We start from the raw sequence: 27,270 nt of genomic DNA, 5'->3' as shown, positions 1-27,270 counted from the left end.
CTTCATGCTGAGGCCTGGCAGAGTCAAATAATGAGGTAACCAAGAGTGTATAAAGGCAGAAAACCTGCATGGCCTTATGGCTTTCCACAAACAACTTTTTCCAGTAGCACCTGGCACTTTGCTGCAGGCTGGGAGAGAAACTTGTACTGGAGCAGAGCTTTTGGCTTTCAGAGTGGGGGAAGAAAATCCAGTAAAATTGAGTGGATGTCTTGTGGGGAGAGACCAAGAAGTTGCTGAGGGCAACAGGGTTGTGGGAGGCAGAATGAAATGGGCAGCACGGGGATGCTGAGAGAGGTGGTGGGTCTGTGCACATGACACTGAGTGTTGCTCATGCAGACATACCTATTGCAGTAGTCACGTTGGCTACCACTAGCCATGGGGCTGCACAAGCAGGTTGCAGAGTGCAGGCTGGCCACCCTCACATTTACTCACCTTCTCCGGCCGGTTTTGCCACAAATGTGGGGGTTTTGTGCTGCCTCAGCTGCAGGGAGGGCCCAAGCCAGATGGCTTATTACCAGCCGGGTTGTGTCCCCACCTGCAGCAGCGGTGCAGGGATAGGAGACGGGCATTGCCGTGGGGCAGCAGGACAATCCGTGGGGCTAACGGGACGTGGCATCGTGGTCAGGTCAGATATGGCTGGAGGGGTGCTGGGCTGTGCTGTGCTGGTGGGGCTCTGACACGGGAGGTGTTTTGGGGAGGGGGTGACATTGCTGTTGTATGAAGCAGGCGCGATGATTACGAGGGCGAGAAGGCGCCGGTATGAAGCAGGGTTCAACACCCCTTGGGTTCTTCCCCGCCGCTGCGAAGTTTTGTCCCGGGTCAGATGGAAACGGGGCCGGAGTCCCGGAGGAGCCGCGGGCCGGGCGGGCGGGAGGAGCGCGGCCGCCCCGGCCCCTCCCCGCCGCCCGCCTCCGCCGGGCCGTACCGTACCGTGCCGGGGCGCTGCGGGGCGGCAGCTGGCGCGGAGCTCCGCGTCCCCCAGCGGCGCGGGGCTGCTCCCCAGCCCAGCCCAGTCCGGCTCGGCCGCTGACGGAGCACTCGCCCCCCCGCGCCGATTGCAGGCAGCCCCGCAGGTTCACACCCCGCGCCCGGGTGCCGTCCCCGCAGGTGGGTCGGGGTCTCGGGGGGACTGGGGGGAGGGAGGCCGGCAGCGGGGGTTGGGGCTGACCCCCTCCAGCCGGTCCTGCTGGAGGTGGGGTGGCCGAGACGAAGGGTGCCGTTTACCTCCCGAGTTGCTTTTCTACCCCGAAGCTCTTTGCTTTTGAGTGTTCGGCTCCCCGTGCCCCCTTCCCCGCGGTGAGCGGGGTGCCGTGGGTGCAGCCCTGCGAGACCCTCACCGCAGCGAGGCCCTGGGGCTGGGCTGGCAGTTGCCAGAGGGGAAAGGTCCGCGGCAGCGGGTCTGTTGTGATTTGGGGTCTCATTTTGGGGATGGAGTGCCCGCTCCTCCTTTGCCATTCGCTGGCCCGGCGGTGCCCAGAGTACACCCCTGAGTTGAAAATGGTGCTGGACTTGAGCCGGTGTTTTGTAGCTCTCTAGAAAACGCCGTCCCAAAAGCTCCAAGCAGTGCTGTAGAAGAGGCTTGTGGGAGTGGGAGCCTGATGGCACTTTGCGATAGAAAAGAGCCGTCCTGCAGGATGCAAAGATGTGCAGTTGCAGCGCTGGTTAGTTTATTCTAACGAAACTGCAGCTACCTGGGCAAGCTGCACGCGTTGCTGAATTTAATTTTGGGGGAAGAAAGGTTGCAACCAACCCCACGGTGCAACCTGCCCGCTTTGGGGAGACAGACAGAGAGGTACTCATGTGCCCCTTCAGCGCTGGATCCATGGTCCTGCCCCTGCTTGCTGGGGATGAGAGTCCCCCAGAAAGCAACCCAATGCATTTGCTCCTCTGCAGCTGCTGGAGCTGAGCATAACACAGCAGCCTGGGGCTCGGGCATGTCTTGGGGAGGGCAGCTCATGGAGCACTCACCCACACCTAGGTTTTTCCACTGCCCCACAGGTGATCTGCAGCCTGAGAAGGGCGGGGAGGAGGCCAAGGAAACTGGATCCTTGGTAACCAGGAGCTGTCAGTGTTGAGTTGCAGTTGGTGTTTCTTATGCATCCTTAATGTATCTGCTGCATCAGCTCACCCACCTGGTGCTGGGGCATTGTGTGCCCCTCTCTTGTTGCACACCCCTGTGCTTGCACAGTTGACAAACAGCTCTTTGCACCCAGATTCAGTTGCACCTCCAATTCTGGAGCTGTACCTCTCAACTCGAGTGAGCCTCACCGCCGTCTGCAGAGAGCCCCCACTGGTGGACTTCCTGGAAACCTTGATGTGGCCCTGTCAATTGATGAGACAGTTTATTTGCCCAGCAAAGGGAGGAGAAGCCTGAGTGAGGGATCACTGGGTGCAGCTCAGCAGCCTGCAGTACCTGAGAGGTGAGATACATGAGCTGTGGACATCTTGGGCTTTCAGAGCCTTGAATTAGATCTGACTGCTAGGGGGAAATATTCCCTGCTGCTCAGTCAGAAGGGGCAAGGAGAAAGAGTGCTCCATTCTGTCTTTTCCTTTGGGGACACAGGATGTCACTTGATTTCCAAATCCTGCCAAATTTAGAAAAAAAGAACAAAAAAGAAAGAAAAATATGCCAACCTTGTTATGGTTAGCAGCTGTCGCCATGCTTGGGACTGTCTGGTTTTGCAACTTGACCATCCTAGCCCTGCTTGTGAAAACACAAGCTGGTGCTGCAGAGCCTGTGAGGGGCCGGTGTCTAATTGCACGAACTGTGCCTTTCTGCCAGCTTGTGAAATGCAGAGCCCTTGAGGGCATAGGCTTCATCTGAAAAGTAGCTTTATGAAAATATCCCTTCTGTGGCCTCTTCCTCCTCTGCGTTTGATATCTCAGTAGCGAACGGTTTCAGTGGGAGTGAGCCTCTGCTTTTTAATTAAGTCATACACACCTCAACCACAAGGTAGATCTGTCTTGTAAATCAAAATACTAAATCATCAGGCTTTTTTACTTCTTATTCATGACAGCTCTCTAAACATGGTACAGTAAAGAGAGGGAAAAAATTGCAGGCTACACCTTCCCATACAGCTGTTTAGCCCGTTGCAGTTCATCAGACTGGTGCAAACACCCTCAAGGCAGAGGGAGCTGATGGTGTGAGGGATGCTGGAGCTGCCAGTGGTGCCTGGGACTGAGTAATGCCTCAGAGCAGTGTATTGGGGTGCATGCACAAATTGGGAAGCAGTGGCATTTGATAGAAATGGCCTGGAGAAAGGCAGTTTACTGAAAGAGTTCATGTCTGTGGCTGGAGGGAAGCAGGAGGGGACGATATGGGCGACATGGATGGGCAGGGACCCCAGGCTCTGAGCACTGAGACCTGTCGATGCCATGCTGGGACGAAGTCATGGTGCCTTGAGTCAGAGTGCCAGTGGGCAAGTGTGAGCATCACACAGCCCCAACAGGGTGTCCTGCAGCATTCTTGTCCTGTGACAAGGTGCCATCCTCTGTGAGGCACGGACCATAGAATAGTTTGGGTTGGAAGGGACTTTTAAAGGTCACTTAGTCCAACCCCCTTGCAATGAGCAGGGACATCTTCAACTACATCAGGTTGCTCAGAACCCCCTCCAGCCTGACCTTGAATGTCTCCAGGGATGGTGCATCCACCATCTCCCTGGGCAACTTGGGCCACTGCTTTACCACCCTCAGATGTGGGAGTGATCTCTGGCAGGGGTCTGGGATTGACCAGCCCCATATACGGGGGCTTACCACTTGACCCACAGTGGCTGCCTGGGAGGCAGATACTTGGGCATTTTTGCACACCTCCAATGTTTCTTTTCCCTGGCTGCACCAGGCAGCCTGGCAGGCAAGAGCCATGTTTCTGTGGGCACATGATATGGTGGCCACACAGTCTGGCCATGCAACCAGCTGGGGCTGTTTCTAATGAAGGTGCAGTTCAGCCTGGAAATGGCCATGTGTTTTTAGAGGGGCAGCCCTTGCTGCCCCACTTTCGGGTCATCCACCACATGCCTGGTGCTTAGGATGGGACTCTCCTGGCTTGGGGACAAATGGGGACACAGCCCCGTGGAGGCAAAACAGCACCTGCAGGTGTGGTGTCCCACTAATAAATGAAATTATTCATTAAGTCGTTATGGAATAATGAAACCCCAAGATTCTGCCCAAAGTGGTGATAAACTTCTGCTCAGTCTCCTTGTTCATGCAGCGTGGCTGCTGGGCTGTTAGCCACCACAACCTCCAGTGGGGGGTCAGAGGCTTGGTCATGGGAAAAGGCTGAGGAGCAGCACCGCATCTTCTGGGAGCTGTGCTTGGGGCATGTCCCCTGCCCTGCTTCTGGTGGGGGAGCTGTGCCTGCCTTAGCCCTGAGTGATGAGACTGCAGTCTTGCAGCAGGGATCCTGCTGCCTCTCTCATTCACTGCGGAAAGGTGGGCTTACACTAGCAACGGTGTCACTTAAATTTGTCAAGAAGGAGTTTTCCAAGGGTTTCTGGCTATGTCACACTGCGGCTGGGCACTGTGCAGGGAGCCCTGCTGAGCTGCCCAGCGCAAGTGTGGGTGAACTCAGCGTGATGAACAGTAGGGTCCCAACCCCTGGGCTCCCAGCCACGCCAGGGAGCAAGAAACCTGGAGGTTTACGCTCATTTCATCCATGTGCTGCTCGGCTTCTGCTACAGATGGGCACCCAGGAGGGTCTTTGCATGGCACAGGGTTGCTCAGCAATGGCTCCAGGCATTCAGCTCACCTCCTTGCCAGGTCTGGTCATGTCGGTCTCATCTGTGGCAAGCTCCCCAAGGCTCTCAGTATTTCCTCACAATTTTCCTTCCCTTGAGCATCTCCAATCTAGTCTGTGTCTATTTCTCATATGACTATCATTGTACAGCAACAGAGAGTTAAAGGACTCTGTGGCAGGAGATTGGTGAGTCCAGGTACTTGCAGGACCATGTGGTGTTTGAAAAGAGTCATTGCTTTTTTTGCATGGAGGTTTTTTTACATTCAAAGCATAAACCACAAAACTGAAAAAAAGCTGGGTGGGTATTTAACCTGCATTTAAAAAGTTAAGAAGACTAGACACAGAGTTAAACATGCCAACCTGGTGCCATCTTCCCAAGCTGAGGGACCTACAGTGACCAGACATGCAGTGCTGGGGTGATCAGTACGGTTGCCGTTCAGAAGTGGCTGCCTTCGTAATCGTGGGAGATGCTATCAGAAATGGATAGGTGGCTTCAAAATTGCAACTAGCTGCACTAAAAAATGGAATTTCAGGTTTCAGAATCACCCTGTAAGTCCCCTGTATATTGGGAGACAGAAGTAGCTTGTCCTGCATCTCCTGCCTTTGCATAGTGCAAGGTCTTGCAGCTCCTGGTGGTTATCACACATACCCTGGGTGTGGGTCACAGGGCAGGAGCATAGCCAGGGACATTGCCTGGTGGGAAGATGACCCAATTTGGGCCCTGTGACATGACCCATTGTGCAGCTGTGCAGTGAGCTAGCTGTCTGTCTGCCTGCCAGGACTGAAGGTCTCCGAGAGGCCTGGAGGTGCCTCTGGAAATCCCAGGGGAAAGAGCAGGATTGAGCAAGAAGGCGGCATGGTTCCTGAGAAGCAAAGTGAGGGCTTTGCAACTCCTCCGTGTTCCCAGGGACTGAGGCTTTGGAACCCAGGTTTTAGGATTATGTGATGAGCAGAGTTTCTTGGTTGTCTTTCTTTTTCTTCTTGTGTTTGCAGGGGAAAGTGTGAAAACTTAGATGCTCAAGTTTTAAATATAAATTAAAAATAAGCTTCAGATATGCTGTATATTTTAACTTGTGACTTTTAACTAGCTCCGTTGGGGGGGATGTTGCAGTAAGTCTAGCTTGTGATTTTTTTTTGTTTTGTTTTGTTCTGATCGCTTGGGGTTGGCAATATTGCAGGTTTCTCAGATCAAACAAAGAGGGATCTTGTTGGACAAGAAGAGCAGAAAGGAAAATCAGGAACCTCTCTCAGAAGTGCCAGCATTTTCTGAATTGCAAAACATGATCTCGTGTCATTCATCTCGCTGGAACAGTTATCCAGGCGACTTGCTGTTCTGAGTGTGTGACCCAGTGTCCTGTCTAGCTGGGGCTAGTCCCCACCGGAGCAGACCTCCATCTCCGATCAGCAGTGCTAGTAGCAGCACAGGCATGGGTGAGCCAAGATCCTCTCCCAAGGCAGCAGGAGTGGCTCCACTCTCTGCACATCACTTCTTCCCCCCAGTTGTTCTTCTGTGTCTCTCTGGCATGCAGCAAAGCTGCACATTGCAGCTGGCCACACAGCCATCCTCCCAAGAGGTTCTCCCCAACATATGTGCTTCCCCAGATGTGCTCTGCACTAGCCTTGCAGAGGTGTATATGTGTTATTTCTCTGTTAGGGCAGATACAACCAGACAGGATTACAGGGCTCATGAAAACTGGCACATTTCTGAATGCAATTGTTCTGTTGTCTGCAATTTGATGTCTTCAGTTTTCCACCTTTTGACTCACTGAGCCGTGACATCGCCTTGTTCTTTGGGAAGAAGTCTCTCTTTCAACACTAGATCAAAAGGAACCGGTTGGGGTGAAACATTCATTCTGCCTGCTCTGGGCCCATACATGCTGCATCAATTTTTCAGCTTCTTTAAGTCTTTTTTTCCTCTGCTTTTTCAAAAGACAGGCTTTGAAGGGAAGAAGAAACTTTGACAGTCAAGATGTGCATTTAGATGGCATCAACCGTATCTTTTTTGAGGGATATTTATGCGTTAGTCTACAGTTGTTCAGTATTGGAAGATAAGTAATCTTTGGTCTTGAAGGATCTAAAGAAACAGGTTTTCCAGCCCTGAAGACCAGCCATTGAGATGACCACAAATCGCTTTTATCCAAATATTGTTTTTAACAGTTGGTGCTTCTTTTTTGCGTTAGAGATAATGGTGCTAATATTTTTTAATGTGGTTCAGCCACTTGTTTCCTATTAACTTCACGCCGTTGCTCAGCCATGACCAAATACCAGCCATGATGGCCCAGCGAGCTGGCAGATGTAATACCAGAAACCCCAAGGGTGGCAAGGGGAGAGCAAGGCAAGCAGAGCTGGCGGGTTGAGCCTGATGCTGTGACCACTTCTACAGAGTGTCCGGGCTGTCAGAAACTGCTCTCATGGTGTTCCCTCATATCTATTTGAAAATCAAATGACAGTAAATTCCACTTACAGTCAGCATCACTTTCTGGCTTCCCTTTTCCCTCTGTGATGTTCAGGCTAACAGGAACACAAGGAGGTGTTAATGCCCCAAGCCTTCCATTCCTCTTTCTAGGAGCTGAATTTTCTTCTGAAATTACCCAATGGGAGCCTAATGTTTCTGGAGTAACAAACACAGGCAATGAGAAATAACTCCTCTTGGGTGATGAAGGGACTGAGAGCAGTCCTGTGCAGAACGTCTTGGGGATACTGGTGGATGAAAAATTGGATGTGAGCTGGCAACATATGCTTGCAACTTAGAAGGCCAGCCATGTGCTGGGCGGCATCAAAAGGAGCGTGGTCAGCAGGCCAAGGGAGGTGATTCTGCCCCTCTGCTCTGGTGAGACCCCAGTACTCCTGTACTGGAGCTTCAGTACAGGAAAGTCATGGACCTGTTGGAGAGGGGCCAGAGGAGGCCACAAAAATCATCAGAGGGCTGGAACAACTCTACTGTGAGGACAGGCTGAGAGACCTGGGGTTGTTCAGCCTGGAGAAGGCTCCAGGGAGACCTTATTGCGGCCTTCAGTGCTTAAAAGGGCCTATTAGAAAGACAAAGAAAGGCTTCTTCCCGAAGTCTGTAGTGACAGGACAAGAAGTAACAGTTTTAAACTGAACGAGGGTAGGTTTGGTTTGGACATAAGAAAGGAATTGTTTACCATGAAGGTGGTGAGGCACAGGAACAGGCTGCCCAGAGAAGTTGTGGATGCCTCATCCCTGGGAACATTCAAGGTCAGGTTGGATGGGACTTCAAGCAACTTGGTCTAGTGGAAGGTGTCCCTGCAAGGGACACAAGGTGGGAGGGTTGGGCTACATGACCTTTGAAAGTCCCTTCCAACTGAAACTATTCTGAGATGGTGCTCTGGAAGAAATACACTAGAATTGTTGTGCATCTTGGCCTTAAAAAAAAAAAAAAAAAAGGCAGACCTCAAAAAACCCCTGCAGATCTCTGCCCTCAAGTGAATCTCACATTTTAAGGATGTGTTTTCCTACCCGTGTTGCTGTCTGTTCCCCCAACCATCGCCCAGCCTTATACTGAAGGGCAGTGACTGGTCCCCTTGGATGCTCTCCAGGCCATGGAGCAGTATTCCTACTGATGCTCACAATGCCTGTTGCCTTTCAACAACCACGGTAGTGCCTGCTTTGTTGCATACCAATGAGCACTAATTGTGCTTGGCTTGTTATCAACGTTGTACAGGAGCTGTTTGCAGAATAGTGGGGTGGGGTCTGGGGAGACCCCAAGGGGCTCCTGCCATTTGCTGAGGCACGGCTTCCTGGGGAAACAGGGGCTGAACTGATGCTCCTTGTGGAAACATCTCCATTTGTGAGCCATGGGAGGGCCACACCTGTTGGCCTCATGGCAGCCTTGGTTGTGGTCCACCTGGCAGGTGGGCTCCCCCTTTGGCATGGCAGGAGTTCACATGGAATTACAGGGGCTATAGGTGATTGTATGTCCTTAAATACACTTGGGGGCATGGGGAGGATTTGAGCCCTTTGGGAAGCTGGGCAGCACTCACCTGCAGGTTTTCGCAGTGTGAAAGGTTCAGTGCCTATCTCCTACCCCCAACCCTGGGCACTGCACACAGCATCTCCATGTGCTGTCTCATTTACCAGCATTATCCCTGAATTGTTCACCTGGAGCCTGTCTGTTCCTGCCCACTGCATTTCTACTGTTGTTGTGATACCTGGCATTCACTGCAACAGCTGGAGATATCCTGCAGCTGTACCCTTGTCTGATAGCTCAGCTTGAGCAATGAAGGGCATGGAAGCCCTAGAAGGTGGTCCTGCTGTGAGGGAAGTGCCATGACAGATTGCTATAAGCTAGTGACAGGGAGAGGCTTGATGGAACTGGCTTGCACCAGTGTTATTGGAAAAAAACTCTGTCATGCATGCAAAATCTTAAGTCTGGCTAATGTGTGATACAGTGTTTGTAGGATATGGTGAGCTGATCTTACACTGGGAGCAGTCTTGGTGCAGGCAGGACAGTGTTCAGACCCACGGTACCTCAGGGCTTCTGCCAGTGGGGGAATTGCGGTTGTTGCTTCAGAGGTGGCTCTGCTAATTTTCCATGAGTGGCCCACTGACCCGGATGTTTTCAGGCTGGGACTTATGACTTCTCTAAAGCTGAAAATCAGTTTACACAAGCTGAGAATTACGCCCATAGCTTTTCTGGTGTTTGAATCCTCATTATCCCACATGAAGAATAACAAGTTTCAGACCAGGTCCTGGTGACCATGCTTTGTTTTAATTTACTCTTTCTTTGCTCATGTAATGACAGGAGTTCTTCCAAATAAAGGACTTGTGAGGAGAGGGGATCAAAATGTTGGCAGTAGCAGCAGGGAAGGATGGAGCACCGGCCAGTGCAGGGGATGCTTGGCTGGGGAGCAGCCTCGAGGAGCATGATATGGATAATTTTTTTCCTCCCACCTGTTGTTAGGAGCAAATAGGGAGTGAGCTATTGCATTTCCTCCCCAGCTGCTAACGACGGGAGACTTGCTCATGGTCGTGCACTGGAAGCTAATTAAAACCAGTGACAATAGTAACTGAGTAAGGATGCTTGAGGATAAGTATGACCTCATGTCTAAAATGGTAATGAGGCCTATTAAAATCCCCACCAAAAAGAGAAACGCGAGAGGGAACAGAGGCAAAGGTGGTGCGAGGGGAGCGGGCGCAGGCGTGGACAATACCTGGCAGCCAAAGCGCTGGGAGGGCTGGGGAGCACAGAGATGCTGGGCTTTTAAATCTTTTTAATAAAGAGCTCGCCAGGCTGCCGCTGGGGCTGAGCCAGCCAAAACCCTTTGGGACATGTGTCATTCAAGTGTGTTCCTCCCCTGCTCACCCAGGCCAGGATTTAGGTTCCATTAAGTGATGGCAACACTTGTTGCTGTTTGTTGTTGTCTTCACTTGCTGGTTCTTTGCTGGAAGAAGGTACCATGCCAGGAAACCAGCAGTGGCTGCTGGGAGGGGAGCTGCAAAGAGACTCCCTGAAATTGCACCAGTGCAGGAAAGCACGCTGGCAGAGGAAAGCTGTGGTGAGCTTGGGGGTGCTGGGGTTCAATGCTCCAGCTTGGACTGGCATGGCACCCCATTTTGCCTCTGCAGATGGGATATAGGGATTGAGGGCTCACATGGCGCCAGCGTGTCTTGATTTACAGGGTGGTGTAGCAGGGTTCAGGATGCCACCACGCTCCGCAGGGACCCACCCGCTATGCTGACTCGCCTCATCACAGAGGACACCCCGAGGGACACTGGGAGGCGGACGCTCCCCATCCCGGCTCTGGATGTGTGTGGCATTGCTTTGGGTAAGCTCAGCATTGGGCTGCCAGACCCCTTCCCTATGACCTGTTGACAGGGGGAGGTCCAGCATGTGGCAAAGGCTTCTTCTGGCTTGAGAAAGCTGACCCTCTTTCTTCTGGCAGAGCCAAAGGTACGGCTGGATGACGGCTGAGGATGTGCTATGGAGCCAGGATTCAACTGCTCTGAGCTCTGTGATGGCAGCTCCAGTTTTAGCAGCCAGGAGCAGCAGCGGCAGGCACTGCAGGAGCTCTGCACTGTCACAGTGGTACGTACGGAGGCACAGGAGCGCTCTGGGACATGATGTCTGCTCCAAAGAAGTGGACTTGGGTGGAGGGATGGAGATGGGGGCACAGCTCGCAAGCAATCTCCGTGCAGCCAGAGGCTGCGCACGGTCACCTGCTGGGATGGCCTCCAAAACAAGCCCTGCCTAGATGACACCCAGCAGTTAGGCAGAAGGTGAGGAGACAGCCACGACAGTCAAGTTGTGTCAAGCAGCTCTCCTGTATGTCGGCCAGTGTGACAGCTGCTTAGGAGTGGCCTGGGACAGCCTTCTCTGCCCTTGGCCTTTTCCCATCCCCTGGAACTTCAAAGTGCTTTTCAAATATGAATAGAGCAGGATTTAATTAAAAGTAATCCTCTATAATAAATGGTACCTCCCCCCCCATCACTAAGCCAGTAGAAATGACACTGGGATGTACTTAGTTGCAGTTGGCTCCATTTGAGGCTGCTGGACAGACGAGCAAGGCTTGGCCCGCTTGGCTCTCCACTGCATCCTGCACGACCACGGGCCTTTAATTAGAAGACCATAAGCTGCTTGGCTCCTCTGGCCCTGGCAGCTGCCTTACAATTAATATTCCCCCTGCTAGGGCCAGGATTTACTCCGCTCAGCAGCAAATGAAGCGCTCAATCAACTTCAAGTAGCATCAACATCCAGGGAAACAGCAGTTGAGGGGGAGAGGTGTTTGTTGGGAAAGGAAAGGTGGAGACTGCAGGGGTGTTTAGGATTCCTTGGTGGTTGCTGGGAAGAGGGTGCAGCAATGTTTTTGGCAGCAGACAGAGGTGGAAAGATACTGCTGGGGGATGCAGCTGGGAGTGAAGTGTGGGAGCTCTGGGATGCTGACTCTGCTCTGCTCACCTTACTGGCAAAAGCCAGGTGTTACCTTCAGGCTCGACCAGGCAGGATGCAGAAACAGGGTGGTGTTACAGCTTCATGCCAGCCCCGAGCAGCCCCAACAGCTGCTCTGAGCTCCAGGCGGGTGGGAAGATGGCCCTGATTCATGCTGAATGATGGGGTTTTTGCAGAGCAAGCCCTGCTGTAAGGGCAGGGGGACCGACCTGCCTGACCATTTCCACACTGTCTGGTGTGGTCTTCATTTGCCAGAGAGCCAAAAGATGCCTTGGGGAATGGGGAGAGAGGAGACAGGGAGCATTTTGCAGGAGGGAGATGAATGTCTCCCCAGGGATCCCTTCACACTGCTGCAAAGCGAGGCTGAGCCCTGCGTGCAGCTGTATCCCAGCACAATGCAGCAGCAGCATCGGCGCTTCGCTGGCTGCCTCTCCCAGCCAGGGGTTTGCCTTACCCAGCAGTCCTACCCAGCATGCCAGGAGCCCAGGGATCAGCTGTGCTTGTGTGGTGGTGACACATTTTTGTTTTAAGACTTATGTGTTGGCTTTAATTCTCTAAGCTGTGCCTTGTTCTTGCTCACCCAGAGGAGATGGAGCCTGGCTAGTGAAGAGGGAGAAGAGGCATTGGCTTGAAATGACTGCCTTATGTCTCACTGCAGTTATTTCTAGCAAGGCTGGAAGCAGAAACATTTCAGACCTTGAAGGAAGAATTGGGAGTTCGGCAGGGTGGCAGAAGTTGGGAAAATTGTTTTCTACCAGAGTAATAGCATACAGGTGAACTGGAATACCTGGGAAAGGACTTAGCACAAGAGGAGTGAGGAGGTGTGTGATCCCAGCTCAGTCTCCATCCTCCTCCTTCCCCTTAAAAGGCAAGCACCAGCAGTTAAGTAAAAGTAAAGTGTTTTTGTTGGATTTTTTTAAGGAAAAAAAAAAAGTCAGTAACATGCACACATAGCATGTGTGAATGAACCCACACATCCACATCCTGTTAAAAATGCTGGAGTGTTCTAGATCTGCAGCAGAAAAAGGTTCTTGTTTCATGTAGGACCATTTTATCCATCTTATTTTAATAGGGAGCAAGCAGAGAATATTTTTAGATGGAGACCACAAGGTCGCTTGTGTGCAAGGAGAGAGGTGCCTCCATTGTACTGGCTTTGGGAGTGTCCCTCAAAAGCCATTTCTCAGCTGATGTCTACCTTGGACCAAGTTAGTTTCCAGCCAGCTGGGAGACGGGTGCGGCCCAGCTCGGTGTGTCACAGCGTAACACATCTGAAAATCGCTGTCCCACTCCCTTTTCTGTGTTTTCTGCACCGACTGGCAGCTCTGCTGTTGGTTCCCAGTCACGTCAGCTGTCTGGTTGGTTATCTGCTGCATGTAGGGGTCAGCCATGGATGCCCTACCCAACTTTCCAAAGAAGCATGCCACAAACTGGGGTACCACAGAGGTTTATTTCCAGAGAAGGACAGTGGGGAACTGTCACCCATTTTCCTCTCTCCCATGACCAGGCCTGCCTGAGGTTTATGAGTCACTTGTACAGCTCTATTATGTATTTGGCTAGTTGGCCATAAGAAGAGGGCTCCTGTGCTGCCCTCTCTTCCTGTGCAGTCATTAAGTGGCAGCGCATATGTCCTGTCTACACACATCTCCTTAGCTCTGCCACTGGATCTTGATCTAGTGCCAGGATGTCTGCTCATGAGGAGGGGTTTGGGAGATGTGGTTTAAAGTCCTTTCTGCCTGAGTGGGAGCATCCATGGGAGTGACCATTCCAGCAACATCCTCTTCCTCCTCATCCCTTTTTCCTCCCCTAGACATCATCTGACCGCACTGGGAAGAGCTCTCCGTCCTCCTTCTCTGCTGCTCTCCTGGGAGTTGTGTGGACATTCCTGACCGGAGGAGTCCTGCTAGCACTTTTCTTTCTTGTCTTCACAATTCGATTCAGGAAAAACAGGTAAGGGCTTCCTTCTTCTGCCATGAAAGCTCCCTCAAGCTGGGGCAGCAGGCTCCTTCAGGGCCAGGCTCTGAGCTGATGGACAGCTAAGGATCAGGAAGGTACAAGCTTGAAGGAGCAGCATAAGAAAGAAAGGGCAATGCCAGGGATATTGCAGCTTTCTCCACAGACCTAGTGTTGATCACTGGTGGAGACAATCCTGTTGGGACTGCTCCCTTCCTCCTAGAATCAGAGAGCTGTGAACAAGACAGAGCATGGATGTCCTCTGGTGTGGCACAGGCAGCAGTACATGCATCCATCAACCATCAACAGGAGTAAACAGACAGAGAGCTGCTCTCCTTATCTACTCCACAGTCTTGAGAACGTCACTGTGAGCAGCATAGTCCATGAGCACAGTCATCAAGCTCTCCACAGTGTGCACATATCGTTCCTGCCATTGGACCACTTGGATTTTGAAAGATATGCCTTAACCTTTTTTTTATATTGGTCGTTGTCCATATTGGTGGGGAACATGATCTACATTGGTGAGAGAAGCTGATGGTGAAGAGCAGGCTTTCCTTGGCACTGTTCAGCCTGCACAAAGGATGTAAAATTCCTGCTCCCTTGAATGCAGAATATACCGAGTAAGGGGCTCAGTGATTCGCAGAATCACAGAATGTTAGGGATTGGAAGGGACCTCAAAAGATCATCTAGTCATCTAGTTCCTCAAACTAGTAGCTAGTAGCATAGTAGCTCAAACTGTCTCAGCCAGTGCTTAGCATTCCTCAGCAATTCCAGATGTCTCACCTGCTTCCTTACCACCTTCTCCTCAGCTTCATTGGTCTCTCAACTGCTTCCCCCATAGAGACACATCCCTCTCCCAAGCTTCACCTGGCAAAGCCTTTGTGCTCCATGGGCTGTTGTTTTGTGGAGAGGTGCATCTGAGTGCAGCCCAGGCTGCTGCTGTTCCAGGGCTCTGGTTGTGTTAACTTAAGGCTCTTTATAACCACTGTACTGTCAGGAGAGTCCTGCTCGGGAGGCTTTATCTTGAGTCTTGTGCCTACGGTGGTGCAGTAGCTGCATGACCTGCATCCTGGTCCCAAGTACTTGATTTACTGAAGCAGAGTGCTGTTGAGTTCGCTGGCCACCTTAGTTGTTTACCAAATTATTTAGGTCCCTGAATATATCCTCAGAGTGAAGCTGTGATGAATGTGTGTTATTTATTTGCACTGCAGCAAATAACAAGTCTGCCTACTGAACCTGGGAGGGCAAAGGAGACCTTTTTCAGCATGCAGCTGGGAGGGTGAGCTGATGAATATCTTTCCCCAGGGGCTGAGGCAAGGTGAAGAAGGCAGGGAGGGAGAGAGCCAGGTTGAATCCCAGGCTCTGTGTCTGCGAGGCAGCAAGACAGGAAGGAGCTCAAGGGTAGACAAATGCAATGACTTAGCAGGAGATCGAAGGGACGGAGCTATGCAGAGGGAGGCAGGATTGTGAGTGATAGGGTGAAATTACAGAGGAGAAGCTGTAACCTGAAACATTGTTGGCAGCTTCCTGATGTTGAGACTATGCTGAGGGTGGAGGTACCTCCTCAAAGGAAGAAGCAGTGGGAAGAGCCTGTTCCTGGAGGCATTAGTAGCTGCTATACCCAAAGCTTGCTGCTGGGGACAGTCACCCCAGACTGTACTGGTGAGGTTTTCCACTTCTGCCCCTTTACAGCAGAGCGCAGTGGCGGAAGATGTTGGCCTTGAACCTGGGGGGCTGAGCTGGACACTGTGCTGTGTGTCCCCTGCAAGACCACGAGGCTTGGTGCCACTGTGGGGACATGTGGCCATGGCACATGGTGGCCATGCTGCATAGCTTTGCATGCCTGGTACAGGCACTGGTAGCAGAGAGACCTAGCTGTGGTGACCCTGGCTGCTTTGCTGCCAAAAGCCCATGGCTTCCCATAGTTTTGTCTATAAAGACACTGGCTGAAGCTGCCTCAGGGATGCTTTTCTGTGCTACAGATCCATACAGGGGGTAGAGGTTCCACGGAGCAAGCCTCGTACTCATCTGTTTTGGGGAGAAGGGATCTTGCTGTCCCACAGGAAAGGTGGGGTAGGGCAAAACAAATACTTAGTGAAGCACCCTAGCAGTACAGGGGAGAGGATGGGGTGTGCACCATGGAGCAGTGGATGAGTTTTTGGAGAGCTGTGAACATCAGGGGCTGGGGAAAACAGTGTGTCAGCATTTCTTATAGCCATTCCTGTAAGGGGACCTTGCCCCTGTGCTGCCAGGTCATGACGCTCAGTAACTGTCACCACCTTCCCTGCTTTGTTTCCTGGAGGATTGTGAAGATGTCCAGCCCCAATCTGAACATTGTGACCCTGCTGGGCAGTGGCTTGACTTACACTAGTGCTTACCTCTTTGGGATTCAGGAGCAGAGCCTGCCATCCGGAGGCTCAGTGGAAAAGCTTATTCAGGTGAGCGGGTGGTTTTTGCTGGGACGGGTGCCTTCACATATGCACACATGTGCATGTTCATGCATGTTTGAACATACTCTCTCTTAGCTGCAGCCTGTCACCACCTTGCTGCTGGGTGCATTTGGCCAGGCTGTGGCTGTGGCTTCCACATACACAAAATGCAACCACATTCTTTCTGTCTGAATGGCCTTCGCTGTTCATGCAAACCACAGCAGCACCAGGGTTGATGCAAAGCAGGTGTCCAGGGGAGATGGCAGCACCTGTGGCAGCTGCCCCACAGGCATGCAGGCTGCTGGGCTTGTAGAAATGCAATGGAATCATAGAATAGTTTGGGTTGGAAGGGACCTTCAAAGGTCACCTAGTCCAACCCCCTGCGATGAGCAGGGACATCTTCAACCAGATCAGGTTGCTTAGAGCCCCATCCAGCCTGGTCTGGAATGTCTCCAGGGATGGGGCATCTACCACCTCTCTGGGCAACCTGTGCCAGTGTTTTACTACCCTCTTTGTAAAATAGTTTTGTCATGTCTAGCCTGAATCTCCCCTCCTTTAGCTGCCTGGCTCTCCCTGCCTGCTCCTTCAACGAGAGCCCCTTGGAGTGGGGAGAAAAACACAGGCAGCAGGGATGCCTGCAGAGGCATACACACATTTTCATTTATTTCACCCTGCTGTCAGCTTTCTAGTGTCCAATATGATCCTCCAGAAGCCAAAAGACCATAGATGCATCCCCACCCATCTTTATCGCATCCCTGGGTGGGAGTCTGTGGGGTGTCCCTGTAAGCCTCACGGCTGCCCCTTCAGCCCCCTCCCTCTACCCCCTATCAGGTGCGGCTCTGCCTGCTGTGTGTGGGGACCTCCCTGGTGTTTGGCCCTGTCCTGGGGAAAAGCTGGCGGCTCTACAAGGTGTTCACCCAGAGGGTGCCAGACAAGCGGGTGGTGAGTACGCAGCACCATGGGGGTGGGGGACAAACTCCCCAAGCGGGGGAAACACCAGCAATGCCGGATAGCAGGTAGAACCAGCACGTGACAGGGATGGGTGCCACAACCACAGGTCTGGTTTCACACCTGGCTGGGCGCAGGCTCCTCAATTACTCCTGCACAACAGGCCAGGAGCTTTTTCATTCTACAGGCAAGTGGGTGCCCTGCCAGGCTGCTTGTTCCCCAGCAGAGTCCTGGCCTCATCACCAAGCAAGGTCTTGTTCTCATTTTATGCTGACCGCGTGCCTTCATTATGCTACACACTGGTGTTTGTGTCCAGGTTTGGGATGATTATTTTTGCGGGATGAAAATAAACCAGGCATCCTCAAGGGCGTCTGATGTAGGGTCATCCTCAGATGCATCTGATCTCCTCTTGAAGTGAGGGAGATAGTGCTGGAGGAAGCAGATACAGCAGCTGGGAGGGAAATGGGAGCCACCTGTATAAATTTTTGCATGTAACATGGCACTAAGAGCTTTCAGTGGCCACTTTCCAACAGCAAAAAAAACGGTCTTGGATGAAAGGTGAGACAAGAGGGTTTGCAGGGGAGCCAGGAGCCAGCAAGGACTCCCATTCCTGAGGCACCAGGATCTCTGCTAAACTTGCAAAATAATAATCCTAACAGCTTTTTTCCCCCCCCGCTTTTTGTCTCTGCTTGTGAAATGGGCATAAGAGATGGTAGTCTTGTTTCAGAAGAGCTGTTTTCTGTGATAACACTTACCAGCTAGCCACACCATCAGGAAGGGTTTATATCTGGTCCCAAGCCATATTAGGTGTCCACAGGAGCTGTGGCTGACTCAGATATAGGTGTGCTGCTGGACTCCACTCTGGGTGTAGTATTAGGATGGACATGTCCTTTGGAAGAAACAACCAGAAGGAGATCCAAGGGGATGGAGGTTATTGGTGTCTGTTTGCCCCCCACAGTAACACTTACTTCTTGCATGTTTGCAGATTATCAAAGACCTCCAGTTGCTGGCAATGGTGGCAGCATTGGTGCTGGCAGATGCCGTGTTGCTCTTGACCTGGGTGTTCTCTGATCCAGTCCAGTGCTTCCGAAGTCTCAGCGTCTCACTGCGGGTAAAAGGATGAAGAGGGACAAGGGAGGGTTGCACAGTGTCCTGTCTGATCTCTGTGGACAAAGTTGGTAGATGGTCAGGCATTTGGAGGTGCCGTTTGGAAAAGAAAAAAAAAAAAAAAAGCTGGAAATCCTTCTAGGCATTCCAAATTGGGTTTATGTCTGGTCTGTTACAGAGATGAGGGTGCACTGTGAAACTTGCAGGTCTATGCATGTCACCTGGGTGACATGGGAGAGGTCCATAGCATCTGCAGATGCTTTGGAGAAAGGTTTAACCAGCCCTGTTAGCAGCAGAGTGCCGAGATCTTTTTCACTTTAACCCTTTGCCCCTGGCAGCACCAGCTCTTTCTTCTTAGGAATTCACAGAGGAGACTCACTCAGATGGGTACTCTGTCTGCCCATTGGTCTGTGTCTGCTCCCGGGCTGTGGCAGGAGCCTTCACTTCTACCTTCCCCTTGCCTCCTAGGCCACAGAGAAAGGCATGACCTGCTCCGTCAGCCGGGTGCAGTCCTGTGCGTCTCTTTATTCCGATCTTTGGCTCGTTCTCATCTTAGGGTTTAAGGTACGTAACCTCTTTATGGATTCTCGCCTCCTCCCAGTCTCACAACCTAAACTGTTTAGCAGCATTTGTATTATAGTTTCACTGCCCTCGCAAGCTATATGCCTATCACAGATTCCAGCCACTGCTGTTGGTCTTGAAAGCCCTCCCATCTCTGGTCCTTCCTATCTTGATGTTTTCTTGCATTCCCTGGTAAAAGCCCTTTCAGCCACTTTCTTCCTGCCTCACCATCTCTTTGGCGTACACCGCGCACATACTGTCTCTCTGTTTCTCTCCCTGCAACCCCCCCACGCTTTTTTCGTAAAGCCTCAGATGACTGTCCGCCGCAGTGATGCACTTTGCAGCTCATCTCGAGTTCTCTGACTCCAAATGAGGGAGGTGCTGATGACAAGTGCTTGGTGCCTACCTTTACAGGACGTCTGTCAGCTTAATTATACCACTGAGGGACACTTTCACTGGTGTAGCTTTGCACATGGCCATTCTTATTCTGGCAGAGTTAGTTATACTGATGTAACTACATAGGTATAATTATTGCTGTAATTATCTGTGGTCTCATGTGTCTCTGGGTTGGCAGAGGCTGGATGCATTTCAGAAAGCTGATGTTGATGAAGCCTGTGAGATCACAGCCTTTCTTTGGGAACGGCTCCTTCTCTGCGTGCAGTACAGGCAGTTCCTTTCTGACTCACTGTAGTATAACACTCATTGACCATCTACCCAAAATCATAGGGAAAAGGGCAGGAAGAGACCTCATGACACAGCCAAGTCTTTCCAACCTCTACACTTCATTTTAAAGACATTAGTCGAACCTGTCCTTAAAAGGACTTTGATGCCAAGGTTTGCAGGCATTCCCTGGGCCGTCAGTGCTGTCTCCACCTCTTATTTTATGCAGAGTTTGTGTTAAGAGCATAGACAGGTAGCGCTTTTGCCTACAGCTCCTACAAACTGCTTTTTCGAGTGAAACATCCCCATTCCCAGTCACAGGTACTCTTCATTGAACCTGACCCTGGTCCTATGTACCTTATGGGGGTCATGGAGTTATTTCTTTAGTGGTTTCTCTGGAGCTAATCTGGATTTACACTAATGTGAGAGCAGGCTATATATTTGCATGTATGTAGCACTTATCTTCAACAGCATTAATGTGCTCAGCCCTTTGTGAAGCCGCTCAGTGTATTATGGTTTTACTGGCATAGAGCAATGAACAGAAATTACTTGCCAAGGACATGCCTGGAATTAGGAGCAAAGTCCTCTGCTCAAGATTAAAACTAACAAACAAAAAAATTAGCCCTGTTCTTACTGAATGTCCCAGTTTACCAGAGGGTAGTGCTGTTGTCTATGTCCCAGACAGACTGTATGAATTTTAAATGGGACTTTGGTGCTGTTTTTTTCTTGCTTGCATCTTAGGAGTTGGCTTGCCTTTGGGTGGTATATTTGGAGGTTCCCTGTGGTGAACATGGTTCTGATTCAGCACTGATCCTACAGAGCAGGGTCAGGTGTCAGCCTAGTTCCCAGTGAGACAGGTCTCACTATTACAACCACTTCCTTGAGAATTTGTGGTGCTCTGAAGTTGGGAGTCTCACCGAAGACCAGGGACGTGACCCTCTCTTGCCTGCAAGAGTGTCCATCCAGACCCCAACCCTGGCAGTAGCCGTCCTGGTCATCAAGCAGCCACAGCATGGAGGGGTCCAGAAAGGTCTACAGAACATCTGCGTTGCCCAAATAACAATTTCACGTCTCTTAGTAGAAGGCTAACAGTTGGGAATCACAGGAATACTGTAGAAGTCCTGTTCCCTGTATTCTGGGTCCTTGCAGGAGCAAGGATTTTGTTATATGGTATTTCCAAATGATCGTGGAAGCAGACCACGCCCTGTGCTACAGAGACAGGTGTGCTGGTGTGCCCTGGGAAAGGAGGGATTCAGCCTGCTGGTTAGTTTAATCCTGAGCATGCTGGAAAGATGCACATGTGGGACACTTAAGGGGCAGCGTGGTGAGGATGTCTGCTCTGAAACAACTGACCCTCTCCAGGGGGGAGAAGACCTCTGTGTACAGAGCACTTTGATAGCCCCTTCCACCCTTGCTAGAGTCAGGCAGGAAACGACAAAGAGAAGGGAGAAGAATTGCACCTGTTAGTTTCCTGGATTTCTATTTAAAGAGGCTCCAAGGACATCCTCTTCCCTCCAGTGTAAACCTCCAATTCTTTTGCCTCGCTTTTTCCTTCTGAGTGTCCTTCTGAATCTCCTTCCTGCTCCTTCAGAGGTATGTCGCTGCTGTCCCCCCACTGCTGCTCCCCCGCAGGGACCTCCAACCCTTGTATGTCCATCTTTGCTGCTCCTGGTCCAAGATGCCCAAGGGGAGGTTTTCACATTTTGTCTCTCCCAGCTGTGCCCTGCTCCATGGCATCTCCTGCTGACCTGACCTTCAGCTCGCCGCACCCCTCGGTCAGGACCCCCAGAGCCCCTTGGCTCCTGCCCTCTCTCCCCAGCCCCACATCTGACCTGCCACAGCGTGACAGGCCTTTGCTGTGACATCACCACCCCGCACTGAAAGTCTGCATCATAGATCAAAGAGCATTCATTAGGATTGCGCTGAGTGTATCTGAGCTCACCAGGCTCGGTACTAGGTGGGAGATGACAACACCGTCAGGTTGTAATTTTCCACACTCTGAAAACCTTTTTTCTGCTTCCAGAGTATCCTCCTGCTGTATGGGACCTACTTGGCCGGTCTGACTGACAATGTCAGCTCCCCACCAGTCAACCAGTCCTTGACGCTCATCGTCGGGGTCAATCTCGTTTTCTTGGCTGCCGGCACTGTCTGCTTAGTTCACCGTTTCTTCTGCACTTGGCACAACTTGGTGTTTGGCTTTACCTCTGGAGGCATCTTCGTGTGTACAACTACGATCAACTGCTTCATCTTTGTCCCACAGGTACACTGCCACCTCTGTCCCACCACTTGGCTGAAAACAGGCACATTTTCAGAGTTTAACAACAGCAGCTGTGTGGGCTAAAGCGCTTATTTTCCTCCTTTCCTCAAATGTTTGGGCTCACCCACTTAGCTCATCCTTCAAGCCCCCATGGCTCTGCTTCCCCAAGCAAGTCCCATGAGCCTCCCTGGAGTGCAGGGGCATTGCAGAGCTGCTGCTCAGAAACCCTCCTGCAAGAATGTGCTGTGGGTGGCAGCCACATAGAGGGCACATGTGGAAGCCAGGTGGCTGCTGCCCTCCTCCTCCTCTTCCATGTGGGTGGCAGGGTCAGTCCTTCATGCAGTTGTCCTCTCCCCGTACCCCACCAAGGGTTTCTGCCCACAGCAGGGACAGAGGTGGGGTCCGGCAATCCAGATGGCCTGGCCAGGCTCAGAGGCTTCATATCTACTGGTGGTTCCCAGGGGAGGCTGTCCTTCTCTACGTGCTTGGAGGAGGAAGCTGGGCTTTGCTGCAAGTGAGGGGGAGGACATGGAGGTGTTTTGAGGAAGCCTTTTGTGGCAAGGCAAGGCTGTTCGGCTTCCTGTGTCCTCCAGGAGCAGCCTGGTGTGCCTGGCCATGACATTAGTGGGAAAAATGCTCCCATTGTTACAGGGAGAGGAAACAGTTGTTTACTCAGTGTTATGTTTGGAGGGATGTTTGGGCTCAAGGAAATGAGGTGAGAAAGGGAGGAAGAAATGAAGCTGAAGAAAGATGAGATCTGTGTAAGAGAGGGCTCAGGGGATCTCACCCATGTGCATAAATTCCTATGGGGGTGGAGTAGGGCCAGGGTCTTCTCAGTAGTGTCCACTGACAGGACAGGGGACAGTGGGCTCAAACTGAAACACAGGAAATTCTGTTAAAATATCAGAAAAAGACGTTGTTGGTTTTGTTTTGTTTTGTTTTGTTTTGTTTTGTTTTGTTTTGTTTTTTTCTGTGAAAATTGTAAAGCACTGGAGCAAGTTGCCCAGAGAGGTCGTGGAGTCTGTGCTTGAAGATATACAGAAGCCAGCTGCACATGGTCCTGGGCAGCCTGGTCCTTGCTTGAGCAGAATGGCAGGACTAGATGATCTCTAGAGGTCCCTTTCTACTTCATTCGATAGAGAGTCCCAGCCCACTAGGTGACCAGCTCATGGGAGCGGGATCCAAACCTCCTCTGACAAGTGCCAAGCATCCTGATGATGCTCTGCCAAGCGTGAGGTCTCTCGGGGTGAGGGTGGAGGAGCTGATGAGCTGTACTTGCACTCTGCCTGCACCATTTTTTCTGCTGTAGCCTGGGGGCCTTGAACATTTTATTTAACTTGGATCTTTTAATTCATCAACTTGTTTTTCCTAGTGGGCTTGCTCTTCTATTGCTCATCCGAGATCGATGAGTAGCTGGAGCTGGGCTGTGCGAGGCTTCCACACAGACACAAGATGAGAAAACAGATACTAAGCGTTGCTGTTTTTCAGCTTGTCACTGGTGATTTGGGAATAAAGAGGCGTGCGTGACACTGTCTTTGTCTGTCATAGAGTCAGGCAATGGGGAGAAGGGGGAAGGGGCTTTTATAGCATGCTTAGGGGTTGCAGCGCAGGTGGGCGCCCACCCTCTCTGCATTAAAAGCTGGAGCCAGGGACAGGGTAGGGCTCAGATGGTTGGGAGGCTCCAAGCGACGCCACAGCCCCTCGCCCAGCCATCTCTCACCGCTTGTCTCTGTTCCTCCGTCACACCCTGCCTTTGTCTCCCCTCTCCATCCCTTTGGTCCCTTTGTCTCCTCCGTGCTGGAGCTGTGCCTGCCTCCTGCCACGTCAGCAGGGGCTGTGCGTACCGCGCCGATAACGCCCTCTTCCACTCCCCAGCTCAAGCAGTGGAAAGCCTTTGAAGAAGAAAGCCAAACCGTGAGCCATATGGCAAAATATTTCACCAGCCCGAGCAGGAGCTGCCGCTCGATGTACAGCGAGGAGCAGCTCTACCAGCTGATAGGGGAGAAAAACTCCATGAAGCGGCTGCTCACTGAGGTACGGGGCTCTGCCGGGCCCCCTCAGCCGTGTCGGCTTCTCCCCTTCTCTTTGTGGGCTGAAGGCTTTGCAGGGTGAGCAGCCCTTCCGTACACCCCAGTCCATACTGGTACTTCCCCTCTGACCTCTTCCCTTTGGAGAGGAAGAGCCAGTTTGTCACATCACTCCACACCCCAAAGTGCCAAAATGTAGGCAAGATCCAGAGGGTTTCAAAAAAACAGGGAGGGTGAAGAGGAGAGCCTGGTTCCCACAGCCCAATCAAACACAGTTAATTTAGAGGGGAGATGCTCCATCTCAGGAAAGCCCCCAGACACCTGCTCCCTCACCTACACTGCATGGGCAGGAGCACCCCAGCTCACAGAGCTGCCTGTCCTGCTGCCCATCTTCCTGCACCCACATTTGTGAGGGCTTGAGGGGGCTCCAGGGGGAGACAAGGTCACACACGCTGCTGGTGCGGCTCTTGCAGGCCTGCTGCTGCACTGCTTCAGAGCACCTCTACATGCAGAGAGGGGCAATACTTTTTTCTGGCAGCGCCTGCTTCCACACTGGTGGTGTTTTCATACCTTTCACTCACCCTGCGCTTGACAGGCTTGTTTGTTTGGTGCAGAAAAACGCCGTGATTGAAAGCCTGCAGGAGCAAGTGAGCAGCGCCAAGGAGAAGCTGATGAGGCTGATGTCTGCAGAGAGTGGCTGCAGCCCTCAAGTGCCACCAGCGGGTTCCTGCAGCCAGAGCTCGGGAAGGCACAAGGATGCGCCAGGGGACCACTGCTCCCCAGATCCAGAACAGGATGGGTGGCAGCCACCCCAATTGCTGGGTACACCACCTCTTTGCAGTGATGCTCAGGACCACCAGAAACATGTGAGCCACGATCCTCTTTGCTCTCAGGTGCTGCTTTTTGACATGGGGGACAGTGTCGAACGTGGCCTGAAAGACACTGGAGAGTGTGGGACACCTGCGGGGCAGGGGCAGCCTCTGGAGCAGCTGCAGGGTCAGGACAGCCCAGCTGGCGTGGCCTGGGAGTTGTCCCCCAAAGTCAGCTATGTGAGCAGTGAGAAGCTGCGGGAAATCTTGCAAGAGCTGAGCCTGGACAGCATAACCTACAGCCCAGCCTTACCTGGGGGACCCCCACGTGGCAGCCAGGGCCCCCCAGGTGAGCAGAGAGGAACATGGCGGGTCCAGGAGGGCTACCCAGACATTCACACACCCCTCAGCCCCCATCTGGCGAGGCGGCGGCGGAAGATCCCACTGCCCGTCACCTCTACCCGCTTCCCCGGACATGTGTCCCCTTGTGCCAGCCACAGGGTGAAGGAGGAGCGTGGCTGTGGCCATGGGGAGTCAGTACACATCTCCCTGGGAAGGAGAGAGGAGATGGCTGGCAGAGGGCTCCTTCAGCCAGCGTCGTCCCCTCCAGCTACCCCTGGGGAGGTCTGCCTGCAGCCAGAGGGGTGGCCAGGATGGCCAGAGTCCCAGGGTGCTTCGCCATGCACCCTGCAGGAACAGCGGCGGCGGCAGGGCCCCTTGAGGGGACCGACGGAGCCCTCCCTGCGCTCGCTGTACTACTACCCGGACTCGGACTCCAGCAGCAGCAGCTCTGAGGAGATGTTTCACGGCTGCCACCGGCCTTGCTGTGAGGTGTGCTTCCAGAGCCCGCGTGGCTCCCTGAGCAGCAGCAGCACGGACATGGACACAGACACAGAGCCCAGCGGCTGCTTGGACCACTGGACAGAGCACTATGGTGGTCCTCAGCCTGTGGTGAATTTCAAGGAAGATCTGAAGCCCACCTTTGTGTGACTGGGAGCACCGCTGCCCCAAAGGCAAGTGCTTTACCATCCCTGAAACACTGTGTGTTTTCAGCGATGCTAGAGCCATGTGTCCCGTTGAGGGATACATCTTGCTCTGACACCTGGGGGTCTGGAATAAATCTTGCTCTGCTTTGGTTTGCGGTTTCAGCCCCAGCCTGGTCAGCGGTGACTGTGTTTGGCTGAGAAGTGGTTGGTAGCACTCAGGGAGGGAGACAATGGGTTTTGCCTTGGCTGCTCTTGGCAGCTGCCTATGCCCTGCAGATACCACGTCTGTCAGTCCTGGTGCCAGCAGCCCAAAGACTAGGGCTGAGCAGCCTGTGGGAGCCCAAACTTCATCACCTCAGACAGGTTCCCCTGCGAGCGCTGGGTGATTTGCACCAGTGGGGAGCAGCACCACATCTCAGAAACACACGTGGCTTCTTGCACGCAGCAGCAGACGGACAGACAGAGGACTCCTTCCCCCAACGGTGCTGATGCCAAACCTTTCACCGGCATCCCACCCACCTGGAGACTGGAGACAGCTGGACTCTAGGGGCAATTGCAGTCTCCCACTCACCTGGGGTACTGCTCCCTGGCAAAGCAAAGACGTCAGAGTGGGGCACAGTGGGGGAGGCTTTCAGAGGGGTGTTTTTTGGTAGTGTCTGAGTGAGAAAATGGAGATTGAAGGTGCCATCCTTAGAGGTGTCTTCGCATTCTGTGTAGTTCAGTTGCATGGTCATGGGCGAGACTCAAGTCAGAGACGAAAAGGAAAGACAAGCTAGCGATTGTCAAAGAGGACCTGAAAAGGTTTTTCTTTTATTGCTTTGTTTTTTTTCTGGGGCTTATGCCCTTCTGTATGCCTTTGTATGGATGATGTAGTCTGGAAAGAGGTTTGTTTAAATTAATACAGTCTGTTTAATTTTTATCTTAGAAATATTAAGAACAGTAAATCCAGTGTGCCTGGTTTTGTTGGGATATTTGTGAAGGCATTTCAGCATATTGTTGCCTCTACAGGAGAGGTCTGGGATGCTGAGACCCTCTGGAGAAAGACTTTGTTAAATAGGCAGGTAACAGGAATCCCAAACCCAATTTTGAACAACACATGTTAGCGCTGCCCCCTCTGTTACCCTTTATGATGATGAAATCCTTCACTGCTGTGTCCTAACAATATTCCCATAGCCCCTCTTCATTCCTAAAATGAAAACACCCCAGAGGGCGATATCACTTTTCTTTTTGTCACCTTTAAGTAACAGAAACCATTTTCCTTCATTTTTTTCTTTTTTCTTTCAGAGCTGCCTGAGCGCTTAGAGGTTAGGGCTGCCTGTTCAGCTCTGGCCTGGGTAAAATGTATCGACTGTGTCTCTCCTACTGATGTGGGGCAAATTCGGAGGCTGGAAACAGAGAAACGCAGCTGGGGTGTGAGTGCGGGAAGTGTCCTGCAGCCCCAGCAGAGGGGACCTTGCTGGTGCGGAGGGGTGCTGAACAAGCCAGAGTTAGGTAAGAGCAGGGCGTGGGGGCTGGTTAGAAAGGCATGCCACAGCGCACCCCTCCACACCACTTTCTCGAGCACCCCAAAAAGCAGTTTTTATTGTCTGAATCCACCCTGTGCCACGCCGAAGCCGCAGGGAGCTCCCGTAGCGCCAGAAAGCGCCGCACCGCCTGGCCGCAGGCAAGCGGGAGCGCCCTGCGAGCATGCAGCTGCCGGTGGTTTATCGATAACCATCATTTATTTATCTGACAGGCCGGAGCGCGTCCGGCTCCGCAGCCTGCGGAACCGGGATGCCGGCGGCGAGATCCCCGGCCGCGGGGGCAGCCCGGGAGGGTTCGAGCAGGTGGGGCTGGGGTGGCTCTTTGCCCACCCCGCTCCCCGCCCCGGGGCTGGGGAAAAGCCGCCTGCAGT

General features: G+C 52.4%; 1 protein-coding gene across 4 annotated transcripts; it reads left to right on the top strand.

Moving 5' to 3' along the window:
• Window positions 1-942: 942 nt before the first annotated feature.
• GPR156 (G protein-coupled receptor 156) lies at window positions 943-26,324 on the top strand. 4 transcript variants are annotated; one of them, XM_071814107.1, is made up of 12 exons: window positions 943-1,107; window positions 2,214-2,420; window positions 10,375-10,521; window positions 10,639-10,781; window positions 13,450-13,589; window positions 15,895-16,030; window positions 16,853-16,963; window positions 17,955-18,080; window positions 18,545-18,640; window positions 21,321-21,557; window positions 23,430-23,588; window positions 24,196-26,324. In XM_071814107.1, exons 4-12 carry the CDS (start codon window positions 10,677-10,679, stop codon window positions 25,378-25,380), a joined length of 2,295 nt encoding a protein of 764 aa, XP_071670208.1. In that variant the 5' UTR covers window positions 943-1,107; window positions 2,214-2,420; window positions 10,375-10,521; window positions 10,639-10,676; the 3' UTR covers window positions 25,381-26,324. The 4 variants fall into 4 exon arrangements, with proteins under 4 accessions (XP_071670208.1, XP_071670202.1, XP_065704619.2 ...); XM_071814101.1 differs by having other exon boundaries at window positions 1,999-2,420; XM_065848547.2 differs by lacking the exon at window positions 2,214-2,420.
• The last annotated feature ends 946 nt before the right edge of the window (window positions 26,325-27,270 follow it).

This window comes from Patagioenas fasciata, chromosome 1, assembly GCF_037038585.1.
Source record: "Patagioenas fasciata isolate bPatFas1 chromosome 1, bPatFas1.hap1, whole genome shotgun sequence".
Classification (NCBI taxonomy): Eukaryota; Metazoa; Chordata; class Aves; order Columbiformes; family Columbidae; genus Patagioenas; species Patagioenas fasciata.
Note: the sequence above shows the minus strand (reverse complement) of the source record. Positions and strands in the feature narration are given on the sequence as shown.

Excerpts from the sequence above, each read along its gene's own strand:
- GPR156 (XM_065848547.2), top strand. The coding sequence starts at position 10,677 with ATGGAGCCAGGATTCAACTGCTCTGAGCTCTGTGATGGCAGCTCCAGT. Across the intron at positions 18,641-21,320 it reads TTCTCATCTTAGGGTTTAAG|AGTATCCTCCTGCTGTATGG; the intron begins GTACGTAACCTC and ends TTCTGCTTCCAG. Across the intron at positions 21,558-23,429 it reads GCTTCATCTTTGTCCCACAG|CTCAAGCAGTGGAAAGCCTT; the intron begins GTACACTGCCAC and ends TCCACTCCCCAG.